The following is a 25038-nucleotide window of genomic DNA, read 5'->3' on the forward strand; positions in this document are numbered from 1 at the left end:
ATTTCGAGTCCTAGAAACACAATAGGAAGAAATAACATCTCTTCATCTTGAAAATGAGGAAATTTTCTCAGTGTTGTATCTCAAAAGCAAGCATACTTCAGTGAAAACGAAGGTATGGGGGCCTATACTGTTCGTTCCCCTTGTGTTCCCTAACTTCCAGCTTTGCTAATTTGGAATGATTTCAAACTATCTTTTATACAATGGATGCCAAAAGAGCAAAAATTATTCACTGTAAGTGAAAATATTTATTACCATATGTCAAGAAACTTTGATTCTCTCTCTGGTATTCATAAGAAGAACACTGTGATATAAAATCACAGCAGCTGAACCTACTAAGTAATTGCCTATGTGAATGCTGTACTTACTATGTGTATTTTTAGGCTTTATATCAATAAATATTTGATAGAGTGCTGCATACTCTGGACTAAAAGTCCTTCTTCTCCAAATCAGTTTCAGATTCTCCTTTAAGAAATAAAGTACAGTGTGGTTCCTAATCAAGTGGGAAGGAAAGTGGTGACATAAGCAATTGACAGCACAGCCTCAGAAACATTCTTACCACTGATAAAGATTCATGGAAAAATAAATTTCAAAACTGCCAAATGAGATCCTCTGAGAAGAAGGCTTTGTAAGCGTTTTTTTTTTTTCTATCAATGTGGAAGTCTATAGTAGGAACAAAAAGCTGTGTAGGACAAATTATTTTTATGAATGTTCACAATTTATATATAAAAACCTAGGCCAGGCATGGTGCCTCACACCTGTAATCCCAGCACTTTGGGAGGCTAAGGCAGGTGGATTGCCTGAGGTCAGGAATTCGAGACCAGCCTGGCCAACATGGTGAAACCCCATCCCTACTGAAAATACAAAAGATTAGCTGGGCGTGGTGGTGGGCACCTGTAAACCCAGCTACTTGGGAGGCTAAGGCAGGAGAATTGTTTGAACTTGGGAGGCAGAGGTTGCAGTGAGCCAAGATGGCGCCATTGCACTCCAGCCTGGAAGACAGAGGCACACTCTGTCTCAAAAAACAAACAAACAACAACAAAAAAAACAACTTATATAGCCTGCTGGTGTCTATAATAATTAGAAACCTTAGGCAGAAAAAAGTTCTCCTTAGACACAAGAAAACATATTTAGAACTTTGAAACCGGACATAGTGGCTCATGCCTGTAATCCCAGCACTTTGGGAGGCCGAGGTAGGTGGATCACTGGAGCTCAGGAGTTTGAGACCAGCCTGGGAAACGTGGTGAAATCCTGTCTCTACCAAAAATACAAAAAATAGCCAGTCATGGTGGTGTGCACCTGCACCTGTCAGGAGGCTGAAGTGGGAGAATCACTTGAGCCCAGGAGACGGAGGTTGCAGTGATCTGATATTGCACCACTGCACTCCAGCCTGGGTGACAGAGTGAGACCTTCATCTCAAAAAATAAAATAAAGAACTTTGACATTTATCATTTCAAGACTTTATTATTTTTTATTTTTTGAGATGGACTTTTGCTTTTGTTGCCCAGGCTGGAGTGCAGTGGCGCAATCTTGGCTCACTGCAACCTCCACCTCCCGGGTTCAAGTGATTCTCCTGCCTCGGCCTCCCTAGTAGCTGGGATTACAGGTGCCCGCCACCATGTCCAGCTAACTTTTTGTATTTTTAGTAGAGACGGGGTTTCACCATGTTGCCAGGCTGGTCTCGAACTCCTGACCTCAGGTAATCCATCCACCTCAGCCTCCCAAAGTGCTGGGATTACAGCATGAGCCACCGAAGACTTCTTAGTATATGGAAGATGTAGTGACTACATTTTAAATTTTAATTTTCTGTCAAAATCTAAACAGAAACTATTTACCTCCCGCCAGGATTCAATGGATGCTCTGGGAAACCAGCAGTTTGGAGCACAAATTGATATGAACAGTAGAAGTGTAGCTTTTAATGTAATCTTAAAATGATAGATTTGGCTTCCAGAAAATAGTTAGCTTAAACACTTCATCTTTAAAGCATTCCCTGAACTTCAGGCTTCAAAGCTTTAGAAGCATTGTGCCTCTGTGGGACTACAGAGAGAGCAGGGTGAGGTGTTGTGAGGTGTGGCCTCATAACTTCTCAGCCAGCTCTTTTCATTATGGACACATGAAGTAGGGGCCTGGGTATGTTACAGCAGCTCTGGGACATATGAGCGATTCAGCATCTGTTACATATTTTATTCTTTTATAATAATTCCTCCCACTATTTAAAATTTACTGATAGTATTAGCTCTGGCAAAAGTATTAATGGGTTCTGAAAGAGATTCATCGTTTAATTCACCGTTCATAGACATTTTAATGAAAGTAATTGAGAAACTGCCTGAGTTTGTTTTACCCTGTTTTGTTTGGTGAAAGATGTTAAAGGATGGGGGTGAGAGGGATCTTCTAATGGCGTATTTCTGTTCTGTGTCTGAAGGTTTGGTGTTGATGAGGAGTAAAATCTTTTGCTTCTTTTAAGCCCCTTTCTAGAATACTGTAATGAAGACTTATTTCACATCTCATTGCATGAGAGATTCATTCTACTTTCCTAAACATGAAATAGCTGTATCATAGATGTAACTTGTAAAATGGACAGAGACCCTCTGCCACCACCCAAACCTAGGTGGAGGAACTCTTTTCTTAGCTTTTCTCCTTCCTTCTGCTCATTCTCTTTCTTAGTTATTTCCTGTTTGTTTTGCCCCTTTTCTTCTACTTTGCCTACACCAGAACTCTGCTAGTGGCATCTACTGTCTTTTTTTTTTTTTTTGCCCAATTCCTGTCACTTGAAAGACAAATTTTGAAGCCAATACATAGCAATAAAATTTCTAAGTCACCAGCCATTATTTTTAGACCACATGGAAGTCAGGAAAATTCACTGAATTCTGTGACATTAAAAGGAAGCATATTGAGCACGATTGAATTCTCAGATAAATAAGAATTCTGCAGGATTTGGGGATTGAAAAATAAGATTACACATTGTAGGGGTAGCTAATTGGGCAGAAATGACAGCATCCTTGGGATATAAATAATGGATGAGAGCTGGATATAAATAATGGAAATTTAATTTTTAGTGAATCCGTGATATTTCCTGTTTTATTTTGTCAGTTTCATTTTATTTGTATTTTGTTTTCATTTTCTTATGTTCTTATTTATTTATTTATTTAGAGACAGGCTCTCAATTTGTTGCCCAGGTTGAGTGCAGTTGCATGATGATAGCTCACTGCTGTCTCCATATCCTGGGCTCAAGGGCTCCTCCTGCCTGAGTAGCTGAGCCTCCTGAGTAGCTGGGACTATAGGCACATGCCACCACACCCGGCTAATTTTTGTATTTGTAGTAAAGACGAAGTTTCACCGTGTTAGCCAGGACGGTCTCGATCTCCTGACCTCATAAGCCGCTGTGTCCGGCCTCTGTGCAGTTTTATCACATGTATAGCTCCTTGTAACCACCACCACAATCAAGATATTAACGTCTACGACAGGACTCCCTTGTGTTACCCTCCATCATTGCATGGGAGATGTGAAAGGTCATCTACTCTAACCTACTCATATTAGGATGAGGAGTGATTTGCCCCAGGTCAATGGGTTACATAGAACTCTTAGTCAAATCTTAGATTATACCATTTCTTGTCCTACACTAGTTTCAGGCATTACACATTACATTCTCAATTTATAAAGTAGGCAGTTATTCAGCAAGTTTAAAGGTAAAAGACTTGAAGCAACAAAACTTATACAGAGTCATTACAATTCTCAATTTAAAAAAATCCAAATTTCTATTATGGGATGCAAATGGGTTAAGAGAACATTTAACAGTCAGTTGAAGCATTAGATTAGTATTCAGACAAAGTGTCTGTATCATAGAGATAATCCATGTTGCTTTTTCGGAACTCAGGATGGTTCCCGAAGGGTGAGGAGGCAGTTGGTTGGCATCTGTGAAGAAACTCAGAGATTTAGCTACAAATTATATAATCGATACTCTCCACCCAAAGAATTAAATACCTATTCCCTTCCCTTCGTATACCACAAACACACCAGATATTTTTCTTTTTTCTTTTTTTTAGTGTTAGGGTCTCACTATGTTGCCCAGGCTGGACTTAAGTGACCCTCCTGCCTCGGCCTCCTCCAGGTGGCTGGGACTAGAGGTGTGTGCCACCACACCCAGCCACACCCGATATTTCAAGAATAATTTTTCCCTTACAGTTTCCTTTTATATTTTAGTTACCATTGATAAAACGATTAGGGTGAGGTTGTGGGGAGAGAGTTGGGAACTGGGGTGTCACACCATATAATTTGATCCACTAACCTGTTTCATATCCACTTTGGAAATATTTTTGGTGCTACTCACCTTTGGAAGTAAATCTGGCTATTAAAGAGTAGAAGAGTATTTATTTGGAAAGAGTGTTGGACTTTTCTACTGTATCAGCATCACAGAAATTAGAGATGTAAAGACCCATAGGCTAATTTGTCCTATTTCCGTAGAAATTTCACTGAATATTTTTCAAAAGGCCTAATCTATTTTTGTTCAAAATAAATGAGAATTCAATGCAGATTCTTGTTAGGGCTTGAAACTGCTGATTGTTGTGTTTTCTGGGTTGTTTTTCTTTTTAGATCTAGTTGACAGTTTGCATAGCTAATTATTGTGTTCTCATTTGTTTAATTCCAGCATTGCTGTAAGCTTCTTAGAATGGAGGGTCAGGGGAGGGAAGCTCTACTGCAGTCTTAAAGTACATCAACAAGATGTTACAGCAAGGAGTACGGGAGATTGAGAGATTGATGTGTGGATGTGTGTGTGTGTGTGTGTGCGCGCGCGCGCGCGTGTGCATTTTGGAAGACGGGTCAAAGTTAAAGCAACAATGTCAATTTTAAATAGCTGCCAGGGTTTGGTAGCTAATAATGCGTTTGTGAAGGGTTTTGTCAGTAACAAAATGCAGAAGATACTGGGGTCCCCTGTGGCCATGTTTTTATGTAGGGCATTCTGTATCATGATGAATCATTTGCAGCAAGTTTTTGCTAGAAAACATGAAGAACATACACCCCTAGAAATCCAGCTTTTTCTTGCTGGATTTTAATTAAATAAATCATTTATTTAATTAAAAATGATATTATTTGTTTAGTACTCATTTTATATGAAAAAGCCTTGTAATTTGAAGAGAATTTGTTAATAATTATTTCCTGTACCCAATAGATAGCTTTAAAACTTGCCCAATTATAGTATGCTGTGGATTCCATTTATGGGGAAAAGAATGCTTTTGTCAAGAACCATTGCCTCCTTTGTCAATGAAGCATGAGTTCACTGTGCAGATTTTGGAATTTAGAAGCATTAACTGAACCATTTAAGAACCACTGAGGTAGTGATATATGATAAAATGATGTTTTTTGCATGTCTTTTTGTTGGCAGTGCTGGTGCTGGTGCTTTTTCTGGGGAGGGTGCTGTTGATTTAATGACTGGACTTGTGTGCTTTCACTTTCTTTCCTACAGTATAGGATGAGACACTTTTAAGGAAATACTCCACAATTCATTAGACTGAAATTTTGCTTTAATGCAACATCTTTAAATAATTATTATCGTGCTTCTGGAAGGATCTGTCAAATTTGAATGAGGAAATTAATGTGATATTCAGTAGAACATTTTTATAGCTACTCCATATTGGGAGTACAACTGTGTTTGCAATAATGGTGAAAATGATTATTGTTGAATGTATGTGTACAGCTTCTCTTAGAGCAGCCACACTGGTGAGATAGGCCACCTAAGAGCAGATACGAATGACTAGATCTCTACATTTGCATAAATAAATAAATAAATAAATAAATAAATAGAATGTTGTGGTTTCTGGTTGCTATAAGCAACACAGACATTTATTTCCAAACCTTTCAGGACACAATGAGTGGCAAACATTGTGTGCCTAGTGATTTGAACCTCCACGTATGAACTCAGTTGAATGCTGGAGAGCTAAGATGAAACTCATACACATTCTTGCAAACCATTGCCATGGCAACATACTTAAAATTTCCAAGGTCTATCTCCCTTGAGTTTGCACCTGCAGTTAGCTTATTATGAAACAAAAAAAGAAGGCTTTCCAATTCAAAAATGCTTTGGAATGGTTGGGACTGTGTTTTGAAATAAAATAGAGTTTAAAAGTCAAAAAGCAAAAGAGAACATTCAGGAAAAAAAATACATTTGCATTCTTCATGCACTGTTTGGCTTTTTCCCCTTCCACTTCACAATATGCTAGGCAAGGACAAAAGTGGATTGTCTACCTCTTGTGAATGTTAAGATACTGGGGTTTTGCCTACTTTATTAAGAAACATGTTATTTTCAGCATGCTGGAGGTAACATATGTATGTCTTATAAAATAATAATGAAGGTGATAATAGCCAATATTTATTTTGAACTTATCACGCACCAGGAACAGTATTAAGTATATCATCTATCATAATTTTCTTAATTCCTACAACTACTGCAGAGATTGGCAGTGCATCCCTCTCATTTACAAATGAGAGGTTAAATAAATCACCCAAGTTCTACCAGTTCTAAATAGGAGAGTCCAGATTTAAACTTGGGTAAGTCTGACTCCAATGCTCATGCAGCAGATCACCAGAAAGCAGCCTTATAAGATCCCATAACCTGTACCAGGACTTCTCAATTTGTCAAGCAAACAACTGGTCCTAGGAAACCAAAAAGATGCTACCATGGAGAGCATCTCTCTGTCTCTTCAGGGTACACCAGGTGAATCACCCACTCTGGATAGATATAGCTGGATGCCTGCATGGCTGCATCAGGTTCTACCTAAAAATATAAACCAGTGTACCTTCAAGTCTTTCAGGTAGCAAAGTAGTCAATGACAGTAAGATAGCCACCTTTCTTATTACGTTACTTCATCTTCATTTCCCTCCCAGCCAACTCAGTGGAACACAAAAGGAGGCTTGGCTTCTGTTTGAATAGATCTTGGAAAAGAGAAATTTAGAAATGTGGAATCTTGTTTCACTAAGAATTCTTGGACTCAGTAAAATAAGAAAAGCCCATTTGAAAATTATCATAGTGAAAATATTACTGAGAGAGTCTCTTACAAATAAATGTACTACCTTCATGAAGAACTTTGCATTAGGAAGAAACTAACAGGTCTTGTGTATTTTAAGCCATGAGCCTCAACTGAGTGCTCTCACGCACCTGGGCTTTCTCATTGGAGAACCTCTCTGACATCCTTTACCTTATAGCCAATTTCTCATTTCTCAAGAGAAATTGAGAACCTTGATTATCTGGATTTCCAGCTCAAAGCAGATCTGAAGGGGCAAATTGGAAGGAAGAAAGAGGTCTATAAACGCTGACAAAAGACAAAAACTAGATTGAGCTTTCATAGTAAACGAGCAACTTGGGTACCTATGGAGAATAGTCGGTGATACTCTTTGAGATCACCACTGCCCTCGTTCTCATAAAAATGACACCAAATCATCAAGAAGTTTGTCTTCTGAACTATCTGTTTAAAGTTCTCATGATGATAAAAGGTATATTTATGTTGAATAGGCTTCTTTCTTGTCCTTAATTAGTAGGCATCTAAGCAATGATAATGAAGGGAAGAGGGCAGGCAGGGATTGCAGAGGTGTGCGGGAAGGAAAAGGACAAACCCAGATGGCAGAGGCATGATAACAATTGCAATGAAATATGTCAGAATTGAGTGAGACAGACTGTAAATGCAAGGCTGGCAAGAGGAAAGCTATCCAAGAGAGGATCTGTTTAGTCACTTAGAAATATAAATGTTATGTAAGTGATGTTTATTTGTAACAACTTTTTAAATGACCCAAAAATGTCTGAATAGTGGACCAAAAAAGGTCATTAGGCAATATCATAACTAAATAAAACACTGAAATACCTGCAGGAAGAGTTCAGCAGCAGATCCCATCTCAGGAAATACATGCACAAAGGCAAGTTCTCTAATGAAGCTCCTAGTTCTCAAAGAAGACAGTTAGCAAAATTCTTGTCCTGTTTCTGCACTTGTGTTCTTTGGTTGGATTTTACTGGGCTTTGCACCAGCCACTGAGTGCTCCCCAGTCTGGCAGCTGTGAGTGACGGCACCATTCCCTAGTATTTTTCAAAGGCCTTGCTTAAAATTTCAGTAAGATATAGGGCAGAATTTAAAAAGTCAAGTCATGTATGAGAAACTTGGGAAAAGTAGTGAATTATTCCCGCTGTTATTTTTATCTGCCCCATACCCAAACATGAAACTAGGAGCAGTAGAAGGAGCAAGATGCCAACTGGATGGAGAGCCGGGAGACTGGGATATACTCCTAGGTCCCTCCTGAACAGCACAGTGCAGTCATTTGATACTGTACATCTGACCCACGCCTGACCGTGCCAATTTAGGGTTTCCTTCTCTTTACCTAAAAGGGAAATGGAGCATATAATTCAAAGAGCCTCCAAATATGATTTGACAAATGCTTGATTACCTCGTGTAACTAGAGAGAAGAGACGTACCTTGTATTTTCAATATACTGATAATGTTGTGATTTTTTTGAGGTGCTTTTACAAGCACTGTCCTATCAAACATATAATCTTCTCTGTTTATTGAATATTTAAACATGGATGTGTAAATTTAGGCGAGAAACTTGTACTTTCTCTGTGAAGGGAGTGTTTGTCTCTAAAGATTAGGGAGTCCAGTGCTAGGAATAAAGTTTAATTTCCATATTGCAGTGAGAATAATGTGAAAATGTCTACAAGAGCCATTCATTTTGAAAGCTGGTTGTATCTATGTAATAAATATTCATGATAATATCTTCCATATACCAGCTACTGTGCTAGACAGTATGCCTATCTAGGTCTAGATAATTTAATACATGTAATACTTATGCAAAGTAGGTGTAAATAACTTCACTTTTACATAGAAAGAAATCCAGAGAAGGTGGGGAAGTTGCCCAGGTTTACACAGCTAGTAAGTGGCAGAGCTGGGATTTAAGTCCAGTCTGTTCAGCTCCAGCATTCATGCTCCTTCCATGCTCAGTAGTGGAAAAAGCAACTTGCTGCTCATAGAGGGCCTGGATTTGTTGTTACACACTGAAGTTCAATTTCACAATTCAAAGCAGGGATGCCTGGTCACTTAGCATCTATCTCAATTTCATCAGTTCCAACTCACCTGTCTTAGGAATTACCTTTGAGAACTGTTAAAAGCTGCCAGTTTCCCCTACCCATTCATGATTACATGGCAAATTATCCTGATGGAATGTAGGCAGCTTAGTAACTTAAATTGGAGAACTAGAAGTCAAGTGTCAGGGCTCATGATATCTCAGATTAAATCAACAATTATATACAGGGCACTTTCCTTGTACCAAAAAATATTCTAGCAGAGTAAAAAAGACTATCTCCTTTATCACAAATTTCTACTCATGGAAACATTTCCAGATTTCTTTGACTTATGGAATCATATAATAATAACTGGAAGAGAGCATGTAATTCTCTTCCCTAAATTTATACATGGACCTAAGGTGCTACGGTGTGTTGGTTAGAGTCAAACAGCATTTGCTCCTTGGACTTTTCTTGCTATGTGAGATCTTTTTTCCTGAGGTAGCTCCTCTGGGAGTTGGGACACCACAAATGAAATAAGAAGAGATGAAAAAAATGAAATCAAAGGGAAAAGGAGAAAAATAAACACTGGCACCATTTATTAGTTGTAAAAACGAAGGAGCACAAATTGCCTTACAATGAATAGTGGTAGCAGTCACATTTTCCAAAAAAGTTAACATGACAATGCTTCTTGTTGCTTTTCAAATTGATACCTTTTCTAATCAGCTGATAGCTCAAGTATCACAGAACATAGAGCATCTTTGGTTCTGTCAATCCTTTGCATTTGGAAATGAAAGTCTAAGGTACTTTTGTCTAGTGTGATGAGGTGATTTATAGTGTTGGACTTATTTTTCCTATCAAATCACTTCTATTTTTCCAATTATACTGGCTGGAATCATTTCTGACTCATTAGTCAGATATTTGTCTCTTACATGCTAGGTACCGTGGCAGGCCCTGGGGATGCAACCTTGAATATACAGTGTGAACACTTAATACATGTGTAAAAGATTAATTCATAAAATGATAGATGCCTTCTCCAAACCCAAAAAGAAATTGGATTGCATGCTCCACCACAGTATTCTAAATGTTCTGAGTCAGAAAATTGTATTTTTATTCTTTGCCTGTATAACTCTTTATTAAATGAAAATATTCAACAAATGAGTACAAACGGATAAATGAATGAATGAATGAATGGCAGAATCAGTAGATATACATTTGATTAGTGCATTCTGTCTTGCAGTATTTCTTGGTGTGAATCTTATGACTGGCCTCTTTCAGGAAAAAGATAAAGCTTTCATCCTGTAGTTAGATTTTGAAGGAAAACATTACAAAGGAATAGCTTTTTTTTTTTTTGCAACTAAGTAAAAGCATTTATAATGTAAGACTATTGCAATAGAGTTTATAAGAGATAGAGATAGTTAAGGAATATTATATAGGTAAAAAAAAAACCAAAATGATAGTTAACTATGTTTTTCTCAGTCCCTTCCACAGAGTAGGCTTTATCTTACTGCTTTCTTGAAGGACAGGAATGCTTCATAAAAGCAGGAAGACCAACTTATTGCAAGACATTTTTAGCTTTGCCTTCCTTCTAACCTTCAGTCATTCTCTCTTTCAGTTAAAGATAATGTCACTTTTTGCTATTTCTCTACTATACATTTCCAGCCATGGGGTATAATGTGGAAGCCAGTTAGAAAGTTTCATTGTCACTTCTAGAGATGTTATAAGGCAGATAAAATCTTTGAAAAAGTGTTATTTTGCCACAATTCTCATCTCCCACTTTTAGTCGTATTCCTAGAAAATAATCTATACTTGTTCAATTTTATATTGAGATTTAATTAGCTGGTATAAATGAGCAATTGTGACAATCATGCCTTTTTCATAACCAAAAATGTAGTGAGCTTAGAGTGGGTGACCATCAAGAATAAGATTATTTAAAATGTGATGATTCCAGTAAATTCAAGTGTCATGTATAATATTTTTTCTATTTTTAAAGTCAAGATGAATCCCTCACTTTTAAGTAAATTGTATTTTCATAACGATTATTTTTCAAGTCATAATTATTTTCAGAAAATCCTTTTATTCATGCAAATGCTTTCAGAATATAAGCCAGGTTTTTGAATGATTATGTCATTTTAAGTCAACTCTACTGAATGCCTATATAGATGCCCTGGGGGCATAAAACATAAACTCTACCCAAAAGGAGCATATGAAATAAAATAAAACATATCACTAAGCAGTCTTCATGCTTTTAGATTTCAAGATGATTTCGAAAGGCAATTACTCCCACTATTCTAATGCACTAAGAAAAGATAACTCATTGTCTTAACAGGAGTTGATTAGCATATTATTCATACATATAGAAGACAAACCATAGGCAAAGTCATATTATAACTACAAATACAACCACTCCTATTGTAAGGAGCATTGTCATGCATGAATTACACTTAGAGAATCAGTCTTTCTCTCTCCCTCTCCCTTTTTCTCTTTCTCTCCTTTAACTAGCATTGTTTGCTAAGTTGTCTGTTTTTTCCTGTTTATCTGTTCATTTATATGCTGTAGATATAAGAGAGTGGTAAATTCTGGATGCAGTGATAAAATAAATCAGGTTCTCACAATCTAAATAGAGTAGAACTTAGAATTTAGAGAGAGCTCAAGTATCCCTGAGTCTGTGCACTAAGCTCTCGAGGAGATCTGGATTGGAGAAAAGGTAATCATAGTGCCAGGCATAGATTGGTGCTGCCTACCTTGTAGGTTACCAGTGAGATCCACACATATGCCCTAAATAAGGAATGCCAAAATGAATTCAATGCTGGCATAACAGGAAGCAGCCCAAGAACAGCATCTATGTGAGGGGCTAGTGTAAGTGAGAGATACAGATCCTATTCAACTGAGGGACAAGAGGATTTCAGGACATTCAAATAAATTGTATTCAGGTAAGTGGACATTTGGTTGCCCTCTTCAAGCACTAGCCGGAGCTCTCCTTTGTAGCATCATGTGAGAGACAAAAATTATTAGTTATAATAATAATTTTTTTATTTTATCTTAAGTTCTGGGATACATATGCAGAATATGCAGGCTTGTTACATAGGTATACAAGTGCCATGGTGGTTTGCTGCACCCATCAACCTGTCATCTAGGTTCTAAACCCCACGTGAATTAGGTATTTGTCCTAAGGCTCTCCCTCCCCTTTTCCCCCACACCCTGACAGGCCTTGGTGTGTGATGTTCCCCTCCATGTGTCCATGTGTTTTCTATGATAATAATTTATATAAACTCTGCATCGTGGGCACTTTTACACTTTCCAAAATGACTTCACACATATCAAATTTGACTCCCTTAACATCCTGTGAGACACAAATAATTACATATATAAATATATGTATTTAAATGTATAATATGTATATATTCATATGTCATGTTTAGAACACAGAAATCAGTCCAAGATAATGTGTACTGCTCATGAAAACTAGAACTGAGACTTGAATTCTGGAGTAGTATTTATTTTGCATTATTGGTCAGCATTGTATAAATTAAACTGAGGTGTTTCAGCAGTACAACATCTTAAACATGTATTAAGGAGCCAATGTGCACCATAAGGAATGAAGCAGTCAAGTGTAGAAGCTTGGAGTTCCAGTTTAACTAGAACTAGAAGACACCGGATCCTCTTAGCACATGAACAAGATAACATTGTGACGTCTGAGCCAGATAATGTTTATTCTCAATCACCACTGGATAGATACAAGCATAGTGATGCTACTCAGATATTGGCTTATTTGGGGGCATGCAATTGTGGGCCTTGCATGTATTCAACTCATGAATCAACTCAAAATCAGAAAATACACTTTCTGTTAACTAAGTCATCATTATTTCCAGCCACATCCATATTTCTTGCTGTTCTATACTCCAAACATCGTGTGGAATGGAAGTTCTCATCTATCCCCAAGTTAAAGTTTATCAGGTGACATTGGTCATAGTACTACCCAGTAGCAGAGAAATGTTTTTTTTATAACTGGCTGCTTATCCAAAGGTAAATGTGGCTCCTTCTACATCTTTGATCTTGAACCTTCACTTCTAAGGTCATTGTGTCAATAAGACTGACTTGATATTCAATACATGTTTAGATTGTTTCTGGAGAAACTACCAATATGGCTAATAAATGGTCACTTCCATGTATTTATTCCCAAGATGTAATAAGAAATAATATGACAGAACTCTAATGATTGTTGTGTGAGAGAAACAAATATGAATATCTCATTAGCACTTATGTTGTGAAGACAGTAGTTAATAAGAGGAGAGACCTTGGAAGTTGGAAGGATTTTAATCAGTGGCTTAATGAGAAGAGAGCAGGGAGTTCATTGAGTTAATTTTGTAGCCAGCATAGCCTGCAGTGTTCTAAGTCAAAGAGATACAAAGACAGAAAAAGATTCAATAATTTGCATTTTCTTTTTGTCACCAAAAAATTAGTTATGCATTTAGGTACAGAGACTGAGGGCATGGTATGTAAGGTCTTTAAAACAATAATTTAAGAAAAGATTTTCACAAGTAAATAACTTTCTGGGTTAACTCCATTTCAAAATAACTGTAATTATGTCAATATTTGAATTTCTGTAATTGGATTTTTAAAAGTTGAACTCTAGCATTAATTGTGCTCCCCTTTTAGTGTTACATGATGTGCTGCCGTATCAAATGGTGCAGAAGCTGTGAATATGCACCTCCCGTCTGTGTGTATTTCTTCAGGACGATTTTACTGGTTACTTATCTAAAATCCAGTACTCTACATTTGCAACCTTTTCACTTATTTTAAGTTTATTTTATCACGTATCTTTGTAGATCACATAAAATTCATTAGAGAACAAGATGGTTTGGGATGGATGGATGGATGGATGGATGGATAGATGAATGAATAGGTAGAAGTCATCTGGGATAATAGAAAAACATAATCTACTGGGAGTCGTATAATCTCATAGATTTGCCATTAACTAGCATAGATTTGCCATAACTGTGGCCAATTAAATTTTTCTAGCTTCAGTTTCCCAATATGTACAATGAAGAGCTTACATTAATGATCTCTAAGATCTGACTCAGTACAAGAAGGTATATGACTGCTTAACTAAAACATGTTTTCATTCCCTAACATGGCAACAATGAAAGCTTGGATTTGGAGTCAGACTAGTTGAAATTATCCATCATAGGCATTATGCAATCATAAAGTCTGGTTTTATTTTGGCCTTTTACCAAAAAGGATTTTGATTTCAATGTGTGTGACTAATTAATCTATTAATTAGTCCACCAATCCATTAATAGGACTAGATACTCATGTTGATACAGCTAGAACCCTACTTTTTGTTTCAACCTGTGTGACTAATCCATAATAGGACTAGATATTCATATTGATACAGCTAGAAGCCTAAATTTACATTTCTAAACATCTTTCAATATTTATTTAATTTGGAAATGGCCAAAATTATTTCAGAAAGTGCTTTGTCCAAAAGCAAAACAAAGACGGGAAACACAGTCGATCACTCATTCAGTACCTCTACTCCATTACCAGTAGTCTTTGGAGGTCTGACATTCTCAAATTCTAATTAGTGAGAATTCAGAAAAATAAATTGTTCCATGGCTTCCTGAAAGTTTAAATTTCATATTAGTTGATTTTGCCAGTCCTTCTACATTGCCTTGGCTAAAAATGGAGATGCAATATGAGCATAGAGGTCATCAGTAGCATAAAGAAATAGTAAAAACATATTTTTTAAACATAAATTTAATTTCACTTTCCCTGACAGCAGGTTCCTTATTTGTAGGTTTTCTATTTTGAATAAGTTTGCTAAAATGATGTTATTTTTTGATTACTCAAAAATTCAGTTTTATTCTTTTCCCCATAATTTCATTAAAGTGTATTTCTGTGACATTATTTCCATATTCCTATATTTTCCTTTGAGTTTTGCCTGTTAGGAGAACCAGTATCAAATGTACATAAAAATGAACGTTAGATTGAGTAAGATGTGATTTCTTTACCATGGCAGAGTTCTACTCAAACTCACTTTAATGGTTCTGGAACCATCGCATACATTTTAAACAGCTGAAAAAAATTTGAAGGAAATTGAATGGCTTTCAAGTCTGCCTTTTTCCCAAGCAGACAGCTGATTTATGGTCACTTTTTGTAATAGCCTAGGGCATCAATTGGGAACGAACATTAAAGAAACGTGAAAGTGGTTGTTTTCAGGGATATTTGAGCTTTGCCCTACATATTCATGAAAGCCAATGTTCACACATTCAAATTGGGTGGATGAGTGTACAGATGAGTATTTTTTTAGCAGACACTTAACTATAACACTCTGAATAATAGTACCTCCATCTTCATTCCAGATAAGGATGCTTTTGGTGAATTGTAAGTGAAGTAATGGATATGGGAACATTGTTACATTCCGAGAAAAATAAGCCACTTGAATTTACCTTATTGTTATTTGTATTAAAGAGTTATTTGTTCATTTGCCTCAGAACAGAGAGAGAACAATAAATTATTTGCATGTCGGAACCACAATTTATACCTTGATATGTACTGAACATATTTTATGCCTATGAGAAAATGCTATGCATAGATGAGGTGCTTTGTATTCATTATTGAGTAATTGGGCCTCACTATCTTTGTTATTCATGTGCTGGAGGTAAAATTCATCCTCTACATATTGGAGATCGGTTTATTATTTTTATGTTTATTAAATAGTGAGCCATGAAATTGACATCTTTATGATGTCAACTGAGGCAACTTCATTGAGACAGTGGAAACAAGAATAAGATCTAGGCAGCCTCTAAATTCCTCTTGTACCTTAATAGGATTGTTCATTAACTGAAATTGCCAATTTGTTATATTTCTTTACTGATTTGATTTAATCAAATAGACCACAATTTGGGAATCATATACCTATATACACATTACAAGTGGATTATTTTCTACAGTTTTTCCTTCTGGTGAGAACTATGACTTCTCTTACCTCCTAGAAACTTCTTGCTCCATAGGTTATCAGTACACTGGGTTGGACCTTACTTGGGAATTTGTGATACTAATCCTGAATCCTGTTAATTTTTTTTTTTCAAGGAACCTCACCTAGTGATAAATATTTTCTGGAGAAACCATTAGATTCAGTCATGAAAATCACACTTGAGAGCTCTCTCTCTTCCAAAGCAGCTTTGCATACGGAAAAGTATCAGCAAGAACAAGTGCCCATCAGTTAACCAAAGATATCATATTTCAGCTAGCACTGTCCTCGACCCACTAATTGTTGCTATCAATTCAGTCTAAATATCAGTCACGACAGTTAAATATTAGGCTAAATAATGTTATACAATGCTCATGTCATCGAGACAATTTTTTTGGCTTTGTATTTAGATGTATAGCAGGATACACTATTGCTGTTTAGAAATAAAAGTTCCAATTAAAATTTTAGAATAAATCAAGGGTTTATTTGTGGGTATCATATACTGACAATGAATATCCTATTGTACAATTGGAAATTGCTCTTTTCCTTACAAAACAGATTTGTCTTAATAGTATAGTTTTCTGTAAGCATCTTCATTGGAATATATTAGTCTTCAGGAAAGCTGTTTATCATAAGGAATAAAGTCTTGGAATGCTATTCTTAGGGATATAATATTACATACTGGATTTATTCATGCTTTCCTTGTATATTTTTACAACACAGATATGCAATTAGGCTATATGTTTTAAAGTGACAGCAAATTCATATTCAGAAAATTCCACCATTAATGATGTGGAAAAATAAGTCTTCCTATAAGTGAGAAAAAATAACAAAAACACATCTGTGTTTCTCTAAATTGCACCCAACAAATGCTCCCTCTTTTTAATATCCCTGAGTATTAAATCAACTGGTCTACCTTCTTACCATGCATTAAGAACATTCTTTTGCCCCCATCCTGACATATTTCTCAAACCCTACAAAATATTGGTGTTCAAATATAGAAAAGGATGGATTAAGTTTTAAAGCCTTTATTTCTTGAATTCTGTTCAAATCATTTTCTTCCTACAAGTATAGAGACTTAAATTTTAGTGCACATTTTAAACAAGAAGAGATGCTTACCATGTGCATGTACAGACCAGTCTGAATTAAGGAAGATCAGCATAGCAATTTCACCTGTGGGTGGTTAAATGCACAGTTAGAGACACTCATCTAAATGGACTGTTATGTAAAGCTAATGCTTCTGCTTGATCACGCTTCTATCTTTTTCAGCAGGTTGTCTCTTTTCTCAAAAAGGTTAGAAACATCAGGGAAAAGTATACTAAAGAATAGAATTGATTAATGTGACATATTTGAGTTTTTTTCTACCACTCTCTCAACGGCAAGTCATAGCGGCATCTCCAAACACAGTGAATTAAATTTAAATTACACAGCTTTGGCTAGAAAATTGTGCAGTTAATTCAGCTTCTAAAGTGCAATTTGATTTTTTTTTTCTCCTACACTTGAGCCACTTCCTGATTTTTCATACTGTGATGATGATTTTTGCCAAGCCATCTATTGGTCTGAGGTCTTTTATTCTCAAGATTGTTGCTGGTGTTTAATTTCTGGAGGAAAAACATATATGAAAATCAAGAACGTATTTCATTATACCAGGGAAATTATATTAAAAAGTAAAATATAGTTTTACAAAAGGGTCGCATTTGTAGACTTTTTTTTCTATTGTAAGAGGGCTATAGGAAGTACCATTGTATGACATCTTTTGTTATTTTAGGAATTGTGTTTTGCAGAAGGTGACGCTGAGAACATTCTCACACTTTCTGGTTAGTGTAGAATTGTTCCAAAAGAAAATAGGTCAGCTTTTAAAACAAAGCTTGACTTGTATTGCCTAAATAATTTAGTCTGCATGAAACACTACCCACTGAGTCACACAGTTATAGCCCATTAATTTTTTTAAGAAGCAGTTTTTTAAGTTTATATTTGATGTTTGCCTTCTAAAAGGTCAGAGTTTGAACCCAGACAGTAAAAGATAGTACTTAGTTCAACAAAATATCAATACAGCTACTGTATTTTGATACAAATTTTAACATGAGACCTCAAGTTAAGAATAATTCATATGTACAAGTTTCAGTTTAATATCTATAATTATATTATTTATAAATATAGTGCAAAAACATTAAATTGGTATTACATTCATGAAATAGTGAAGAAAATGTTGATAATAATATTGAAAGTTTTAATAAATATTTACAGTGTTGTCCCGTTCTAGGTACTTTTCATGTACCAATTTAATCCTTGTAACAATAGATACTATTATGCTGTCCATTTTTTTAGGAGAAAAATAAGACACAGAACTGTTTTTAAACGTTTTGAGCAGGGGTTCTCAACTTTGGCATTATTGACATTTCAGGTTAGATCATTCTTTGTTGTCTTCAAGCTGTCATATGTATTTTATAGTATTTAGGCATTGTGTAGTAGCTCATTCCTGTAATCCCAGCACTTCGAGAAGCTCAGATAGGAGTATTGCTTGAGGCCAAGAGTTCTAGATCAGCCTGGGCAACATAGTGAGACTGAGCTGAGACCTTATCTCTACAAAAGAAATAATAGTAATAAATAAAGGAGAAGGAGAAGAGAGGAGGAGGAGGAGGAAAGAAAAGAATGTTTAGCAGTCAAAAATAGACAATGATAGTAGCAGACCTCACAATTCCAATTGTGACCTCAAATATTTCCACATATTACCAAATGTCCCTCCAGGTGGAGGAAGGAAAAGGCAGCAATATCACTGCTGATGTGACAGCCATTGGTTTAAAGAATTTATTTACCTCCTCCTCCCTCTAACAAGAATAAAACACCAGTAGGAACAACACTATATTGATTTCATATTAACATTCCTCAGAGAAAATGAGAAATTATCTGTAACCTTGAAATTAATTGGGAATTGAGAATAAAAGTAGCTTTCCACTAGATGTTGTTCCTGGGGAGGGGAGGGGGGAAGCTGATTATCTCCTCTGGAGGGAATTGGAGCAACTGACCGGCAAGACTACATAATTCAATAACACGCCATTATCAAGTCTGTTTGTATATTACCCAGCAAGATGTAATTGTGCCAAAAGGAGAATGGGTCTTTGCTTTTAAAGCTTTCTTTTTAAAAAAATACCTACATGATTATCATGCCAATTGCTAACGATCTTTACTGACATTAAGAGTTACATTGAGGCTTCTGTTCTATTCCATTGGTCTATCTATATGTTTTGGTACCTCTACCATGCTGTTTTGGTTACTGCGGCCTTGTAGCATAGTTTTAAGTCAGGTAGCATGATGCCTCCAGCCTTTTTGCTTAGGATTGGCTTGGCTATATGGGCTCTTTTTTGGTTCCATATGAAATTTAAAGTACTTTTTTCTAATTCTTTGAAGACCAGCTGATCTTTGACAAACCTGACAAAAACAAGGAATGAGGAAAGGATTGCCTATTTAATAAATGGTGTTGGGAAAACTGGCTAGACATATGCAGAAAACTGAAACTGGACCCCCCTTCCTTACACCTTATACAAAAATTAAGATGGATTAAAGACTTAAACATTAAGACCTAAAACCATAAAAAAGCCCTAGAAGAAAACCTGAGCAATACCATTTAGGACACAGGCATGGGCAAAGACTTATGACTAAAACACAAAAAGCAATGGCAACAAAAGCCAAAATTGACAAATGGGATCTAATTAAACTAAAGAGCTTCTGCACAGCAAAAGAAACTATCATCAGAGTGAACAGGCAACCTACAGAATGGGAGGAAATTTTTGCAATCTATCCATCTGACAAAGGGCTAATATCCAGAATCTACAAGGAACTTACACAAATTTACAAGAAAACAAAACAACCCCATCAAAAAGTGGGTGAAGCATATGAACAGACACTTTTCAAAAGAAGACATTTATGCAGCCAACACACACATGACAAAAAGTTCATCATCACTGGTCATTACAGCAATGCAAATCAAAACCACAATGAGATACTATCTCACGCCAGTTAGAATGGCAATCATTAAAAAGTCAGGAAGCAACAGATGCTGGAGGATGTGGAGAAATAGGAACGCTTTTACACTGTTGGTGGGAGTGTAAATTAGTTCAACCACTGTAGAAGACAGTGTGGTGATTGCTCAAGGATCTAGAACCAAAAATACCATTTGACTCAGCAATCCCATTACTGGGTATATACCCAAAGGATTATAAATCATTTTACTATAAAGACACATGTACATGTATATTTATTGCAGCACTATTCACAATAGGAAAGACTTGGAACCAATCCAAATGTTCATCAGTGATAGACTGAATATAGAAAATGTGGCACATATACACCATGGAATACTATGCAGCCATAAAAAAGGATGAGTTCATGTCCCTTGCAGGGACATGGATGAAGCTGGAAACCATCATTCTCAGCAAACTAACACAGGAACTGAAAAACAAGCACTGCATATTCTCACTCATAAGTGAGAGTTGAACACTGAGAACACATGGACACAGGGAGGGGAACATCACACACTGGGGCCTGTTGGAGGGTGGGGGCCTAGGGGAGGGATAGCATTAGGAGAAATACCTAATGTAGATGACAGGTTGATGGGTGCAGCAAACCGCCATGGCACCTGTATACCTATGTAACAAACCTGCATATGCTGCACATGTATCTCGAACTAAAAGTATAATTAAAAAAAAGAAAACCCCCACAAATTATCACATATCAGGAATGGAAGGGGATTTGGCACTACAAATGCCACAAACATTGAAGAATAAAAAGTGAGAATATTATGAATAACTTTGTCAATAAATTCAACAGTTAAAAAAAAAAAAAGACACTTCCAGGAAAACCAGTATTTTGAACTTCCCTTTCTAAAATAGCAGCAGCAAAATGCATGAATCCAGAAACACTCTCAATTGTCTCAGAAGAAGTAAGACCAGAGTAACATGAAGCTATCTCAAATGCTATTTAAAGGTTTCTGTTTATTTAAAGTTATATTGTACAGCATTCGCATCTGAACGAATTCTTTGTTCTTAAAGACCCTGCACTTGAAAGATGTTTAAGCCTAATGCTTTCTATAAAAGTGTATCACTCCTTGTCTCCATTTGTCAAAATACCACAACTTTCTTAAATATTATTTAGTTGTACTTTAATCTGTGACAATATTAGGTGCTCCTTTAATATTAGGTGCCCATATCGTATTTCTGCTTTTTCTTTGAAGTAAGACCTATGTTATTTTAATTCCACTTTTAAATGAGAACTGTATCAATGTTGCAGTTCTGAGTATTGTTTGAACAATTCTAATCTCTTCAGTCCTTAGTAGATGTAATGAGATATTTTTATTTATTTGTATACGTTGGATTCTCTGTTTTACCTTAGCAGAGCCAACTCTGATGTAAGCCTTTACAGATTCCATGCAGTATCTATGCTGAATTTACTGCAGCTTGTCAGTAGCAATAAAGAACAACCATTCGTGCTTATCAATGTGTTGATTATGTGACTAACTGCTAGGATTTACAGACGCTGCTTTTTATTACAGTGCTAGTTATCTTTTTTGCTGTAAGTGCAATGAAGCAACTAGAATGTCACAGAGAAAATTGTCACCTCTTCCCCTCCCCCACTTTGAGTACACTTTTCATTTATTATGAAACCATAATGATGAAAGGGATGATGGGGAAGCAATACCTGCTACCTGAACATTACAAAAATGAGCTTCAAGTGTGAAATCATAATGAAAATGAAAAAGTGTCTTAAATGGATTGTATTTCCTTGCCTTTTTGCACCGATGAAAGAGCTATCTAATTCTCTACTTAATCTGTGTTTCCTACAATAACAAGCTATATCTCAAAGATTCATCAAACTCTACATAGTCGTGAATGTAAAAGGTTTGGCTATTCTGCTTTTAGGAAGCCAAGCACAAGTACTACATAAAGCCCACTGATGCATACGTTGTAGCACTCCAGGCTGTAATAAATTTCAAATCATCTGTTTCTGCCAGGTTGTTTTAAACCTCTGTATGATACTATGTGCAGCTTCTATCTGCATTTGAGTGGATGGGTATCTACAAGCTGGCTGTCACCATTTCTACGTCCTCATGTAAACTAAAGTGTAATCAAGTTTTCACAAATAGCCAGTTACTTCTATGAAGGATTTAAAATGTAAGCTGTGTCTTTAGAAAGGGAAATAGTGAATTTGGTTTCTTGATAAACAAATTGTGTTTCACTTGTCAATGAGACAAAGATGAGAGAATCTGTTAGGACCCTTTAAATTAATCTACTGAATGTGATTCTTTTGCAGACCACAGATGACATCCTTGTGGCCTCAGCAGAGTGTCCCAGCGATGATGAGGACATTGACCCCTGTGAGCCGAGCTCAGGTGGGTTAGGTTAGTCGACTTTTTTTCTTACTTCTTTGGCTTTACTGTAAATCTTTGTTGCATGTTATATTCCTTAGAAGGGCCTTATATTCATGTCTAGAAGGCTACCCTCCTATACAATGGTTGATTGTGAGATGAGGACTCTTATTTTTTTACATAAATTTTTCCACATTTATTGAAAAAAATTAAAACATGCCAAGATTATGTATTTCAGAAAAAGCAGTGGGTACAGCACACAGGGCTGCTACCTTACTGTTCACTTTCCATTAGCTCACAACATAATTTTTGTGTGTAACAATATAATGAGCTTTCCCTTGGGTCACTTATAGTAAAATTATAAAGCTAAAAAATTGCAGCACATTGTGCAAAATTATTTGACCTTTCTACTGACAAAAAGTCCCCACCACTCACTCTGCCAGCAAATTACCTTAAGTGATATATTTCTGAATTTCGGAAGTGAGAGTATTATGGCAGTAGTAAAGCAAACAGCAGGTAGACTCCTTGATATATTTAATAGAGAAATATTTGAGTCTTGCCATGTTTCCCTAAAATTCAAGCTGAAGCATTTTACTTCTTTATGATATGTTTGCATCTTCTGATGTGACTAACATAAATACTGTTACCATACAGCCCTTATACCATTAAGTGGTGGCTGTAGACCCTGAAAAATGAATGAATTCATAGCCTAGATTTGATTCCAAATATTCATAACTTCAAGTGTTAGGCTCATTTCCATTAGTTTTGTTTTGGTTTGGTTTGGTTTTCGGTAAAGCAGTATTTAAATTCAATAAGATTCTTTGCTGGTCATAGTGGCTCACGCCTGTAATCCCAGCACTTTAGGAACCTGAGTCAGGCAGATCACTTGAGGTCAGGAGTTCAGGACCAGCCTGGCCAACATGGTAAAACGCCACCCCTGCCAAAAATAGAAAAGTTAGACAGGTGTGGTGTGCACCTGTAATCCCAGCTACTCAGGAGGCTGAGGCAGGAGAATCACTTGAATCTTAGAGACAGAGGTTGCAGTCAGCCAAGATCATGCCACTGCACCTCAGCCTGGGTGACAGAGTGAGATTTTGTCTCAAAATAATAATAATAATAATATTGTTTGCATTAACAAAATCAGTGAGGTGGATATGGACTAACCACTCTCTGCTAGTGGTGTCTGTTGACGTCACCTAGAATCCCAGGAGAACTTCATGTCACAAGAAAGTAATGAATTTGCATTCTTGTGAAGAATACCATTTTAGAGTAAATCTGCTCTTTAGAGTAAGTCAGGATGTATATCTTGCATCTCATTTTGAATATTTGAATATCACTTCCCCCACTGATTGTAACCACTGACTGTAGTGCTTAGCAGCTGCTGAGTGCCAGGGGGAGGGAAGAGCTCGGCAGTCATCTCACAACAGGAGAGGGCGTGGGATACCAGGCTGGTATGCTCTGGTCCTCTTTCCTCTAGGCTCCGCAGTGTCAGTCAGGACTCTCAGCCCCCAGAAACGTCTATCATTCACAATGATCAGCTCTGTCATGATCATCCATTCCATTCTCCCAGCTCATTGACCTCTGCAATCATTCCCTCTTGGTTGTCATGACAGATACAGTCACATCATGGCACTATCCTAGGACCCTTTACTAAGATCTTGCCTTTGCTTTCATTGGTATTGCTTAATCTGTTAGTTAGCAACAACAACAACAAAAAGTCATTGCTATTGCTTTTCTGTCATTAGATCAGTCCCATCTCTCTGCCTTTTCCCACCCTCAAATTTCCCTTCCCCATTTCTTCTGTGTTCACATGCCCAACCTTCCTGGTGTTACTCTTTTGCACCAGGACATTCTTTTTTCTATCTCATCTTCTCTGAGATCCTCTAGCATGAGTTGTCCATGTAACAAAGTCTGGTCTTTGTATATTGGGGTGTGTGTTATGTATAATTGATTTTGTTTTCCAAATTAGTGTTTTCTTGAGGGTAAATCATTTTTTCAATATTTTAGACAGTATTAATACAGTGATGAAAACTGTCACAGTTCTTACTAATTACAGGACTTGCTGAATCCCTCTTTTACTAAGTATAGGCTATCTTACTCTGCTTGCAGAATCCTTACCTTGAGTACCTAGTGAATCACAGTAACTAATTGCACTTAAAATTGTCACTTTTTCTTCTTGAGCTCAGCTGAGTGATCCAGTTCTTCGAGCCATTGCTTATAGGTCTGATTAACCATTCCTTATGGACTAGTTTACTGTCTGTCTTTTGCTCTGGCGACACGAGACCTAAGAACAAGATAGTGGAGGAAGAAGATAGAGGAGAGGAGAGAAAAGGTGGATGGGGTAACCCCTTTTGCCATTGTCTTCTCCTTGTTCACCCGATTTTTGTCTGCTTTGTTCAATATCATAGCACAATGGAAAGTGAAAGTGAGTAGCAGCTTATTAATTGCCATACTCCAGGGAATCTTTCTACCTTTGTTTTCCTTACCACACTGTCACTATCTGAAAGAATCATGCTTACTTATCTATTTGTTTCTCATGCATTAATGAAGCAGGAACCCTGTTTTTCTTGCTGCCTGCATGGACTTGTTCTGTCAATTTTAATTCTGTTCTACTGCACCAAAGTCTGTTACCCAAAATACAAAACACACCAGCTACTGATTCTATCTAAC

At 36.6% G+C, this 25038-nt stretch overlaps 1 protein-coding gene across 26 annotated transcripts in view; it reads left to right on the forward strand.

The window, feature by feature from the left end:
• Positions 1 to 25038, forward strand: part of NRXN1 (neurexin 1) — a 1136507-nt gene that overhangs the window by 1090955 nt on the left and 20514 nt on the right. For 16 of the 26 annotated variants that reach the window (XM_058429190.1, XM_058429196.1, XM_058429193.1 and 13 more), the window contains one exon: positions 22314 to 22401. In XM_058429190.1, the coding sequence (XP_058285173.1) occupies positions 22314 to 22401 (88 nt within the window). The remainder of the gene's footprint in view (positions 1 to 22313; positions 22402 to 25038) is intronic. The other 10 variants (XM_032178109.2, XM_058429197.1, XM_058429198.1 and 7 more) reach the window with 1 other exon arrangement.

The sequence above is a fragment of the Hylobates moloch genome, unplaced genomic scaffold (genome assembly GCF_009828535.3).
Source record: "Hylobates moloch isolate HMO894 unplaced genomic scaffold, HMol_V3 SCAFFOLD_15, whole genome shotgun sequence".
Classification (NCBI taxonomy): domain Eukaryota; kingdom Metazoa; phylum Chordata; class Mammalia; order Primates; family Hylobatidae; genus Hylobates; species Hylobates moloch.